The sequence below is a fragment of the Spermophilus citellus genome (assembly GCF_964194105.1).
Source record: "Spermophilus citellus genome assembly, chromosome: 10".
In the NCBI taxonomy this organism is placed as follows: domain Eukaryota; kingdom Metazoa; phylum Chordata; class Mammalia; order Rodentia; family Sciuridae; genus Spermophilus; species Spermophilus citellus.
This window is the reverse complement of record NC_138197.1, coordinates 32,787,726-32,801,199: the sequence shown is the minus strand read 5'-3', so window position 1 is coordinate 32,801,199 and position 13,474 is coordinate 32,787,726. Positions and strand designations below refer to the sequence as shown.

The 13,474-nt window shown below is 35.6% G+C and overlaps 1 protein-coding gene across 1 annotated transcript in view; it reads left to right on the top strand.

The window, feature by feature from the left end:
- LOC308658154 (scavenger receptor cysteine-rich domain-containing protein DMBT1-like) overlaps window positions 1-11,773 on the top strand; it is a gene marked incomplete at both ends in the record, with an annotated part of 184,480 nt that extends 172,707 nt beyond the window's left edge. Inside the window, 1 exon segment of the mRNA XM_081310777.1 lies at window positions 11,655-11,773. Within this exon segment, the coding sequence (XP_081166903.1) occupies window positions 11,655-11,773 (119 nt within the window).
- Window positions 11,774-13,474: the final 1,701 nt, after the last annotated feature.

Below are 13,474 nucleotides of genomic sequence, written 5' to 3'. Positions count from 1 at the left end.
TATATATATATATATATATTCTTGATTCTAAAAGGGGCCTGATGATATAAAAATTTAGTTTTGATCTGCATTCCCTTGATTGGTATAGATGTTAATCAACTTTTCATATATTTCTTGGTCATTTGTATTACTTCTTTTGAAAAATACCTGTTTAGCTTTACTGTCCATTTATTAATGAGATTAAGTGATTCTTAGGTATTAACTTTTTGAAATGTTTATATATTCTGGTTATTAATCCTCTGTCAAAAGAATAGCTGGCAAATATTTTCTTCCATTTTATAGGCTCTCTATTCATTCTCTTATTTCCTTTGCTGTACAGAAATATTTTAAGTGATACCATCCCACTTGTTGATTCTTAGCTTTATTTCTTGAGCTTTCAGGGTCTTGATTAGGTGCCTGTGCCAATATGTTGGAATAGTAAGCCTATATTCTTCTGTCAATCACAAAGTTTCTGGTCTAATTCCAAGGTCATTGATTCATTTTAGTTGACCTTTGTGCAGGGTGAAAGATAGGGAACTAGATTCATTCTTCTACATACAAATATCCAGTTTTCCAAGCACAATTTTTTTTAAAAGGCTCTTTTCTCCAATGTAAGTTTTTTGTTCCTTTGTCAAATATCAGATGAAAATATCTATTTGAGCTTATTCTGTGTTTTTTATTCCATTGCATTTGTCTTCATGTCTGTTTTGATGCCAGTACCATGCTGTTTTTGTTAGTACAGCTCTCTCCTTAGCTAAAATAACCAAAAGAGAGAGAACACCCAAATCAACAAAATTAGAGATGAAAAAAAAGAATATCATCACAAACATTTTAGAAGACCAGAGGCTCATTAGGAACTATTGTGAAAATTCATACTAAAATTATAATATCTAGAAGATATTAACCAATTTCTAGGTAGAAATCAAACCAGCAAAATATAGAAAACCTAAACGGACCAATATCAAGCAATGATACTGAAGCAGCAATTAGAAGTCCTCCAACAAAAGAAGTCCTATCAAATTATTAAGGGAGAAATTTTACTCATCTTCCTCAAATTATTCCATGAAACATAAAAGGAGGAAACACTTTCAAATTTATTCTGTACAGCCAGGATTACTCTTACACCAAAAAAAAACAAGACAAAGACACATCAAAGGAAAACTACAGACCAATGTCCCTGAATGACACAGACACAGTAATTTTCAATAAAATATTACTAAAGTACATTCAAAGACAAGCTAACAAGATAGTACAGAATGAAAAAGTGGGTTTCATGTGAGTGGAATGCAAGGGTAGTTCAACATATGCAAATCAATAAGTTTAATTCACCAAAAAATACATCTAGGGATAAGAATCAGATGATCAGTTCAATAGATAAAGAAAAAAACATTTGATAAATTTTAGCTCCCATTCATGTTAAAACTTCTGAAGAAATTAGGGATAGAAAGAACTTACCTCAACATTTAAAGGCTATGTATAGCAAATACAAAGCCAACTTCCTATTGAATGAAGAAAAACTTGTTCCTCTGAAATCAGGAACAAGAAAAGGATGTTCACTCTCACCACTCCTGGTCAATATAGTTATTGAAACTAAAGTCAGAGCAATCAGACAAGAGAAGAAATTAAGGAGATACAAATATGAAAAGAGGTCAAATTATCTGTTTCCTGAAGAAAGGATCCTGTATGTAGTATACTCAAACACCTCCATCAGAAGAATTCTAAAACTTATATACAAAATTAGGAAAATAGAATACAAAATTAGCATTCAAAAATCAATATCTTTTCAGGCTGGGATTGTGTCTCAGCAGTAGAGCACTCACGTAGCTCATTCAAGGCCCAGGTTTCAATCTCAGCATCACATAAAATAAACAAATAAAATAAAGGTATTGTGTCCAACTAAAACTAAAAAAAGTAAATATTTTTTAAAAAATCAATACCTTTTCAATATTCCAATAATGAATCTGCTGAGACTAAAATCAGGAAAACTATTCAATTCACAATAACCTAAAACATGGCTATGATTATTATTTATCTTGAATCTTGTCATTCTAACTGGGGTGAGATTAAACCTCACTTTTATTTCATTTCCTTTATTGTTAAGAATTTTTAATAGTTTTTTTCATATATTTGTTGGCCATTTTCATGTCATCTTCTGAGAAATATCTGTTTAGATCACTTGCCCATTGACTGACTGGGTTATTTGAGTTATTTTGATGTTTACATACTCTGGATATGAATCCTCTGTCAGAAGAATATGTGGCAAGAGTTTCTCCCATTCTTCAGGCTCTATTTTCAACATCTTGTTTCCTTTGCTGTTTGAAGTTTTAAAATTTGAAACTGCCCCAATTGAGTCTTGGTTTCATTTCTTGAGCTTTGGAAGTTTTATTAAGGTAGTCACTGTTTGTGCCTGTGTATTGTAGAGTTGGCCCTATGTTTTCTAGCAGTTGTAAAGATTCTTATCTAATTACTAGGCCTCTGATCCATTTTAGGTGATGTTTATGCAGGTGAGACAGAGGGAGCTCCTTTCATTCTTCTACATATGGATATCCTGTTTTCCCATTTGTTAAAAAGTCCATTTAGTCAGTTTTTTCACTGCTGTGACTAAGAGACCCAACCAGCACAATTGTAGAGAAAAAAATGGTTTATTCGGGGGCTCGTGGGTTTCAGGAGTCTCTATTTATAGACAGCAGGCTCAATTCATTGGGGCGAGAGGTGTGACTGAACATCATGAAGGAAGAGTGTGACAGAAGAAAGCAGCCTGCATGGTGATCAGAAAGAAGAGACAGACTCCACTCTCCAGATACACAATACATACCCCAAGGTCATGCCTTCAGGAACCTACCCACTCAACCCACATCCCACTAGCCTTCAGTTACCACTCAGTTAATCTCCATCAGGGGAATAATGCAATGATTGCATTAAGGCTCTTACAATCCAATTGTTTCTCCTCTTGTGTTGTCTCACACATGAGCTTTTGGAAAACACTTCACATCCAAACCATAACATTTATTTTTTTCTCCAATGTGTTTTTACTATTTTTCTCAAGAATCACATGTCTATATCTGTGTGGGTTTATCTCTGTGTCCTCTATTCCACTGACTTTAAAGTTGCTTTTTATAAAAATGCCATTCTATTTCTGTTAGTACAGCTCTGCAGCATGATTTGAACATGGGAATTGTGATGCCTCAGCCTTGTTCTTCTTGCTCAGTAGTCCTTTGGCTACTCTGGATCTTTTATTCTTTCATATGAATTTTAGGACTGATTTTTCTAGTTCTGTGAAGAAAGTCATTCATATTTTGATTGGGACTGATTGAAATTATAGATTGCTTTTGGTTGTATAATCATTTTATCAATATTAAATCACTTATTGAAGAACAACAGATGCCTGTCCATCTTCTATAGTCTTCTTTAAATTCTTTCTTCAGTGATCTATAGTTTTATTTTAGAGGTCTTTCAACTTCCCAGCTAGGTTTATTTTTTTTCTTGTTTGTTTGTTTGTTTGTTTTTGCTTTAGGTTATTTTTTAATATTTTATTTTTTAGTTGTAGTTGGACACAATACATTTATTTTACTTATTTTTATATGGTGCTAAGGATCGAACCCAGGGCCTCACACAAGCTAGGCAAGCATTCACCACTGAACCACAACCCCAGCTCTGTTTTAGGTTATTTTCAATGGAATACTTTTCTTCATTTTTTGTTGGATTTACTATTGGCATATAGCAAAACTATTAATTTTTGTATGTTGATCCTGTTTTCTGCTACGGTGATGTATTTATTTATGAGCTCTAAAACTCTTCTGATGAAAATTCTATGTATAGAATCATAGCATCTGCAAATGGACATAATTTGACTTCTTTTTCTTATTGTATCCCTTTAATTTCTTCCTCTGTCTATTTGACATAGCTAACATTACAAAAACTATATAGAATAGGAATGGTGAGAGTATGAATCTTTATCCTACTCTAGATTTTTAGAGGAAATGCTTTTATTTTCTTACCATTCATTTTGATGTGATGTTGGGTTTGTCATGTATAGACTTGAGAAGATTGAGATAATTTTCTCCTATCCCTAGTGTCTTCACAGATTTTAACATGAATGGATGCTAAATTTTGTTGATGAATCTTTTTATGCATCTACTGAGTTGATTATATAATTTATGTTCTAAATTCATTTATGTGATAAATTACACTTACTGATTCACATATGCTGAACCAACCTCTGTAAAAAAATTATTTTTAAGGAGGCACATAACCAATTATTTTTTTTAATTTTTTATTTTTTTTATTTTTTTAATTTTATTTTTTTTATTGGTTGTTCACAACATTACAAAGCTCTTGACATATCATATTTCATACATTAGATTGAAGTGGGTTATGAACTCCCAATTTTACCCCAAATGCAGATTGCAGAATCACGTCGGTTACACATCCACATTTTTACATACTGCCATATTAGTGACTGTTGTATTCTGCTACCTTTCCTATCCCCTACTATCCCCCCTCCCCTCCCCTCCCATCTTCTCTCTCTACCCCATCTACTGTAATTCATTTCTCTCCTTGTTAATTTTCCCATTCCCCTCACAACCTCTTATATGTAATTTTGTATAGCAATGAGGGTCTCCCTTCATTTCCATGCAATTTCCCTTTTCTCTCTCTTTCCCTCCCATCTCATGTCTGTTTAAAGTTAATCTTTTCTTCCTGCTCTTCCTCCCTACTCTGTTCATAATTGCTCTCATTATATCAAAGAAGACATTTGGTATTTGTTTTTTAGGGATTGGCTAGCTTCACTAAGCATAATCTGCTCTAGTGCCATCCATTTCCCTGCAAATTCTATGATTTTGTCATTTTTTTATTGTTGCGTAGTACTCCATTGTGTATAGATGCCACATTTTTTTTATCCATTAATCTATTGAAGGGCATCTGGGTTGGTTCCACAGTCTAGCTATTGTGAATTGTGCTGCTATGAACATCGATGTGGCAGTATCCCTGTAGCATGCTCTTTTAAGGTCTTCAGGGAATAGTCCAAGAAGGGCAATAGCAGGGTCAAATGGTGGTTCCATTCCCAGCTTTCCTAGGAATCTCCATACTGCTTTCCAAATTGGCCGCACCAATTTGCACTCCCACCAGCAATGTACAAGTGTACCCTTTTCCCCACATCCTCACCAGCACTTCTTGTTGTTCGACTTCATAGTGGCTGCCAATCTTACTGGAGTGAGATGGTATCTTAGGGTGGTTTTGATTTGCATTTCCTTGACTGCTAGAGATGGAGAGCATTTTTTCATGTACTTGTTGATTGATTGTATGTCCTCCTATGAAAAGTGTCTGTTCAGGACCTTGGCCCATATGTTGATTGGATTATTTGTTATCTTATTGTCTAATTTTTTGAGTTCTTTGTATACTCTGGATATTAGGGCTCTATCTGAAGTGTAAAAAAGTAAAAATTTGTTCCCAGGATGTAGGCTCCCTATTTACCTCTCTTATTGTTTCTCTTGCTGAGAAAAAACTTTTTAGTTTAAGTAAGTCCCATTTGTTGATTCTAGATATTAATTATTGTGCTATGGGTGTCCTATTAAGGAATTTGGAGCCCGACCCCACAGTATGTAGATCGGAGCCAACTTTTTCTTCTATCAGACGCAGAGTCTCTGATTTGATATCAAGCTCCTTGATCCATTTTGAGATAACTTTTGTGCATGGCAAGAGAAAGGGATTCAGTTTCATTTTGTTGCATATGGATTTCCAGTTTTCCCAGCACCATTTGTTGAAGATGCTATCCTTCCTCCATTGCATGCTTTTAGCCCCTTTATCAAATATAAGATAGTTGTAACTTTGTGGATTAGTCTCTGTGTCCTCTATTCTATACCATTGGTCCACCCGCCTGTTTTGGTACCAGTACCATGCTGTTTATGTCACTATTGCTCTGTAATATAGTTTGAAATCTGGTATCGCTATACCGCCTGATTCATACTTCCTGCTTAGAATTGCTTTTGCTATTCTGGGTCTTTTATTTTTCCATATGAATTTCATGATTGCTTTATCTATTTCTACAAGAAATGCCATTGGGATTTTGATTGGTATTGCATTAAACCTATAGAGAACTTTTGGTAATATCGCCATTTTGATAATGTTAGTTTTTCCTATCCATGAACAGGGTATATTTTTCCATATTCTAAGATCTTCTTCTACTTCTCTCTTTAGGGTTCTGTAGTTTTCATTGTATAGGTCTTTCACCTCTTTTGTTAGGTTGATTCCCAAGTATTTTATTTTTTTTGAGGATATTGTGAATGGAGTGTTTTTCCTCATTTCTGTTTCAGAAGTTTTGTTGCTGATATACAGAAATGCCTTTGATTTATGCGTGTTGATTTTATATCCTGCCACTTTGCTGAATTCATTTATTAGTTCTAGTAGTTTCTTTGTAGATCCTTTTGGGTCTTCTAGGTATAGAATCATGTCGTCCGCAAATAGTGATAATTTAAGTTCTTCTTTTCCTATTTTTAGGCATTTAATTTCTTTTGTCTGTCTAATTGCTCTGGCTAGTATTTCCAGAACTATGTTGAACAGAAGTGGTGAGAGAGGGCATCCCTGTTTTGTTCCATATTTTAGAGGGAATGCCTTCACCTTTTGTCCATTCAGAATGATGCTAGCCTGAGGCTTAGCATAGATAGCTTTTACAATGTCAAGGTAAGTTCCTGTTATCCCTAGTTTTTCTAATGTTTTGAACATAAAGGGATGCTGTACTTTGTCGAATGCTTTCTCTGCATCTATCGAGATGATCATATGGTTCTTATCTTTAAGTCTATTGATGTGGTGAAAGCATTTATTGATTTCCGTATATTGAACCATCCTTGCATTTCAGGGATGAATCCTACTTGATCATGGTGCACAATTTTTTTGATGTGTTTTTGTATTCGATTCGCCAGAATTTTATTGAGTATTTTTGCATCTAGGTTCATTAGAGATATTGGTCTGTAGTTTTCTTTCTTTGAGGTGTCTTTGTCTGGTTTCGGAATCAGGGTGATATTGGCCTCATAGAATGAATTTGGAAGAGCTCCCCTCCCTCTTTTTCTATTTCCTGAAATAACTTGAAAAGTATTGGTATTAATTCTTATTTAAAGGTTTTGTAAAACTCCGCTGTATACCCATCTGGTCCTGGGCTTTTCTTAGTTGGTAGTCTTTTGATTGCTTCTTCAATTTCATCCATTGATATTGGTCTGTTCAAATTGTGTGTATCCTCCTGACTCAGTCTGGGCAAATCATATGACCTAAGAAATTTATCGATGTCTTCACTATCTTCTATTTTATTGGAATATAGGTTTTCAAAATAATTTCTAATTGTCTTCTGTATTTCTGTAGCATCTGTTGTGATATTGCCTTTTTCATCCCGTATGTTAGTAATTTGAGTTCTCTCTCTTCTTCTCTTCGTTAGCATGGCTAAAGGTCTGTTGATCTTATTTTTTTTTCAAGAACCAACTTTTAGTTTTGTTATTTTTTTCAATAGTTTCCTTTCTTTCAATTTCATTGATTTCTGCTCTGATTTTAACTATTTCTTGCCTTCTGCTACATTTGCTGTTATTTTGCTCTTCCTTTTCTAGGGCTTTGAGATGAAGTGTGAGCTCATTTATTTGTTGGTTTTTTCTTTTTTTGAGGAATGACCACCAGGCGATGAATTTCCCTCTTAAAACTGCTTTCATTGTGTCCCATACATTCCAATATGTTGTGTCTGTATTTTCATTTATCTCTAAGAATTTTTTGATTTCCTCCTTTATGTCTTCTGTAACCCATTGATCATTCAGTAATATATTGTTCATTTTCCATGTGATGTAGGATTTTTCTTTCCTTCTTTTATCATTGATTTCCAGTTTCATTCCATTATGATCAGATAAAATGCATGGTATTATCTCCACCCCTTAATATTTACTGAGGGTTGCCCTATGGCATAATATATGGTCTATTTTTGAGAAGGATCCATGTGCTGCTGAGAAGAAAGTATATCCATTTGATGATGGTTGATATATTCTATATATGTCAGTTAAGTCTAGGTTATTGATTGTGCTATTGAGTTCTATAGTTTCTTTATTCAACTTTTGTTTGGAGGATCTGTCAAATGGTGAGAGAGGTGTGTTGAAGTCACCCATAATTATTGTGTTGTGGTCTATTTGATTCTTGAACTTGAGGAGAATTTGTTTTATGAATGTCGCAGCACCCTTATTTGGTACATAAATATTGATAATTGTTATTTCTTGTTGGTGAATGGTTCCTTTTAATAGTATATAATGTCCTTCCTTATCCCTTTTGATTAACTTAGTCTTGAAGTAGATTTTATTCAATATGAGCATGGCCACCCGTGCTTGCTTACGAGGACCGTGTGCATGGTATATTTTTTCCCATCCTTTCACCTTCAGCCTGTGTATGTCTTTTCCAATCAGATGTGTCTCCTGGAGGCAGCATATTGTTGGATTTGTTTTTTTAATCCATGGTACCAGCCTATGTCGCTTTATTGGAGAGTTTAAGCCATTAACATTCAGAGTTACTATTGATATATGGTTTGTACTTCCAGCCATGTTTGATTATTTATCCTTTTTTAAAAAAATTTAGTTTGTTTCTCCATGATTATCTTTCCCCTCGCCCTCTGTCTTTACTGAGGCACTTCCCACTGGTGGTTTTGGTTATTGTTTTTCATTTCTTCCTCGTGTAATGTTTTGCTCAAAATGCTTTGTAATGCTGATTTTCTGGCTGCAAATTCTTTTAACTTTTGTTTATCATGAAAGATTTTTATTCCGTTGTCATACCTGAAGCTTAATTTTGCTAGATACAGAATTCTTGGTTGGCATCCATTGTCTTTCAGTGTCTGAAATACGTTGTTCCAGGATCTTCTCGCTTTCAGCGTCTCTGATGAAAAATCCGTTGTTAACCTTATTGGTTTACCCCTGAATGTAATCTGCCTCCTTTCTCTTGTAGCTTTTAATATTTTCTCTTTGTTCTGTATATTGGATATCTTCATAACAATGTGTCTTGGCGTTGGTCTACTATACTTTTGTGTGCTCGGTGTCCTGTATGCATCTTCAATTTGTATATCTGTTTCCTTTTTTATTTCTGGAAAGTTTTCTGTAATTATTTCATTCAGCAGGTTACTCATTCCCTTGGTTTGAATCTCTGTAACTTCTTCTATCCCGATGACTCGTAAGTTTGGTTTTTTTATGTTATCCCATAACTCTTGGATGTTTTTCTCGTGATTTTTTACCAGCCTTTCTGAGTTGGCTAGACTCTTTTCAAGATGATATATTTTGTCTTCATTATCTGACGTTCTGGCTTCTACTTGCTCCACTCTGTTAGTGATACTCTCAATTGAGTTTTTAATTTGGTTTATTGTTTCCTTCATTTCTAGAATTATTGTTTGATTATTTTTATAATCTCTATCTCCTGATAAAGATGCTTAACTTCTTCTTTTATCTGTTTATGTAATTCATTCTCAATGTGTTCTTTCGCTGCTTGAATTTGCTGTCTTGTATCCTCTTTAAGGTTACATTCCATCTGTCTAAGGTGTTCCTTGAGTTCTTTATATGACCATTTTTCTGATGACTCTAGGTCCTCCTGAATATTTAGGCTGTCCTGCATTGTTTGTACTCCTTTTCTTTCTTGCTTTTTCAAGTTGCTCATGTTACTTCTTGTTCTGTTTGACTGCTGAGTTACTGTTTACTCCTATAAATTAATTTGATGCTTGGGAGGAAAGGTATTAGAAGGGAAGGGAAGAAGTCAGTAAAGAGAATGAGAGTAAGCAGGTAGAATTCACGGAAGGGGGAATAAGAAAATTGAAAAGAAATGAAAAGACAAAAGAAGAAAAAATAGGAAATAAAAAAAGAGGAAAAAATTTTTTAAAAAAATTAAAAAAATAATAATAAAAAAATTAACATTAAAATTAGAAGAAAAAATTTTTAAAAAAATTGTAAAAAAAAATTAAAAAACAACAAGAAAGAAAAATGAAAATGAAATTAAAAACCCAAATCAAAAAAAGAGAAAAAAAAAACTAATAAATGTAGTCTTAGAGTTTGATTAACTTCTCTTCCAGTAGGTGGTGCTGTGCCCACCAGGCCAAGTTTCTCCTGTCAATACGCGGGAACCAATCACTGTGCAGCAGCTCCTCCTCCCAGACTGGGCGAGTCTCCAATCCTGAGTGCCTAGGGCCTCCTCTTGTGTCTAGTCACTTTCCCACCTTTCCTCTAGCCAGGCCCCTCTCACGGGTGCCGCTCACCACAATACTGGCTACATGCCAGGTTTGCTGCTCCCGGGAGCCCTGTTTTCATGAACAACTGGGCACACTCTCCCAGTTTGCCAATCCCTCAGACCCTAAGTTTGTAGAGCTTGGGGCTGAGAATCCTCAGCGAATTTTACTTGCCCTCTGGTAGCTACGCTCCCAGTAGCTGGTGCAAGAGACCTCACTTGTCAGTACTGGTGAGAGTGGTAGCCGGGAGTTCCACGCCACGGGTCCCGCGCCACGTCTGATTCCCTCGGTCTGGCTATCGCGCTCACGGGAGAGCTGGGAGGGGCCCTTAAGGTTTCCCCGATGTGTGGAGAGGGAAGGCTAGGGAATTACACACCTGTAGCTGCAGGTTTCAATGAAGTTATCTCCTCCGCCGCAGTCTGGTGACGTCAGTTCTCTGCCATGGTGGTATCTCTTGCAAATGGCGACAGTTCGTTTCCCTTTGCCGGGTGACCAATGCAACGGGTGGGTCCTTACTGTCTCTCCCAAGCCCCGTTTCAAACCTGTGGCCACTACCTATGAAGGCTGGGTTGGCATTTACCTCCGTAGGATCAGAAGGGCCGACCAGTTGTGTTCAGCTGGATGGATTAGTGCTTGGTCACAGCTGTTTGTCTGCAGGAAGCAGGCAAACGGGAGCTTGAATTCAGCTGATCCGGGCTCAGTGTGTGTTCTGAGAGGCCCAGACTGATCGCCCCAGATCCACGTCAGTTCAGCATTGCCTAGTGATCCTGAGCAAACAGAATTTAGATTGTTTACGACTCCCTATGCCCGCACAGCTGAAGAGGTCAGAGACTTGATCTCTCTGTGCCCGCCGCCATGTTGGAAACCATAACCAATTATTTTCATTAACATTTCCCACTTTAATCCATAATGCAAAATAGCCTTAAGTAGAGATATTGAAAATTCCTATGCTAGAAGAATAATTCTCTTATTGTTTCAAATAACATATGGTGTCATATTTTAGATGTGTGCTTTTCACTTGTGCATGGTCATGTGGTCCATGGGAAAAGGAAAATATTGAATTCAATAAACTGCCCTTCTTTGTCATCTTTCAAAGTACCCAAATTGTTGTCATGAATACTGTGAAGGAAAGTGTGGTATGTTATTGAGGTAAGAGGAACTGAGGGAGGTCATCTTCTGCCTGGAGTGCTTAAGGAATCAGATCAGCCTGGTGTGGAAGAGGGCACTTGCATCTCTTTGCCACTCCTCACCATTTTTAACCCATCCTCCTTCACATTGTTGAAATCAAGACATTTGCACAGGACATAGTCAATAAGATATAGCTCTATCACTCATTCCAGAAAAGTCCTGGTTCCCCATAGATATTTTGAAGCCACTCTACTATTCCTTTCATTCTTCAAGAGGACTCTGGACTTTCATTTGTGTCATCACTGAAACCAGGATTCTCTTACTGTTTCAGGCATCTCTCCTCAGTCTCTCAAAGAAGCTGACAATTCTAACATGGAAGAGACAGCATCCTTATTGGTCCTGAGACAAGAAGACACAGGATATGATGATGTTGAGCCTAACACCTTGTAGTGCTTTTTTTTTTTGTATTTTGTGTAACTAAGTCTTTAGATAACTTCTTATGATATTGTTTTCTGATAAAAGAGAGTTCTGTCTTCTTCATTACTGGAAAGTTTCTATATATATCTCTCATTTACAATAAATACTCTGCCTCAAATACCAGTGTCAATCTCTTAATTTGAATGCATTCACCCCCAGCAATCTCAGAAAATTCCATGTTCAAACTCAATGGATCCCATATAGGATCCCCCCACACTGCACACTTGCTTCTGTTAGATGAACAGAAGTTTATTATTCTCTTGAACAGCATAAAACTGGAATGCGGTCCGAACTAAGATGTTGGTCTTATGAAAATTAACTTAGAAACACCTATCTTAATATTCAAAAACATCCCATTCATGCTTGAATAAAACCCACATTTAGTAATTGGGGAATATCAGGTGGATGGAAAATGACAATGTTTCTCTTAATTTTTCATGGTTTTTCATAAAATATCAATAACTTGATTCTACTACAGCCTATTAGTCTTTTACTCCAATGGCTTCTTCTCCTTTCTTGTTATTCCACAACTCTCTAAATCTCATCTTTCTCCATAAAATTGCATTGTTACTCATTTTTGTATCATTTTTCATTGCTCTCTACTCCTTTCTCTGGATATCTTTGTTTAAACCACAAATAATTCTAACCACCAGAATCGCAAAAGATTCTAAGTGGCTAAATTTACTGTGAATTATTCCCATCCCAGATCATACTCACATATTTATTTGAGTTGGAAAGGACTGAATAAGTGAGCCAAACTCTGAAATTCTGTATGCTAGAGTCTCATTTCATCTATAGCAAGTTTTTCAAAATTCAGATATTTGCATGCAAACAAATGAATGTTTCCACATCTCCATTCTAACTGAATAATTTTAAACCAGGATTTTACTTACTCTTTTTTGTGATTCCTTCCTTTTCCTTAATGATTTTTTATTCTGTTTAATTAAATCTTTTGTAGTTGTAGATGGACACCATGCCTTTTTAAAATTCATTTATTTATTTTTTATATGGCGCTAAGAATCAAACCTAGTTATTCACACATGCTAGGCAAGTACTCTTCTACTGAGCTACAGGCCCAGTCTCTTCTGTTTTTATTAATGCATTAGAGTTATACATAATAGTGTGATTTATTTTGACATATTCATACTTGCATTTAATATAGTTTGCTCTATTACCATCCCCAGTTCTTCTCTCCCCCTCCTCTCCTCCTTTCCCCTGCTCCCCTGCCTCTATCTGCTTTTCTCCCTTATGTCTTTTCGGGTTGTGTTTGGTACTTCATAGATACACATAAAGGTTGAATTTACTCTAGTATATTCATATATGTACTTAGCATAATTTGGTCAATTTCATCCTGCAGTTCCTCACATTTCATGTGCCTTCAATGTTCCCCTCAATTCTCTTCCTCTCCTCCACTGAACTCTCTTCTACTTCCCTGGATTCCCCATTTTGAATTTTATTTCTCTCTAGCTTTATCATATGAGAGAAAGCATTTGATCTTTGACCGAGTCTGTTTTTCTTTACTTTTATAACTTTATTATTTTATTTAAAAACAAAAATATATTTCCTACAATAATATACATAAAGTTACTTTAAAACTTCTGAAATTTATGAACCATATATACAGTTATTTTTTTCAAAAACTTCCCAGGCACTTCTGCAATTCAGAATTGGGAA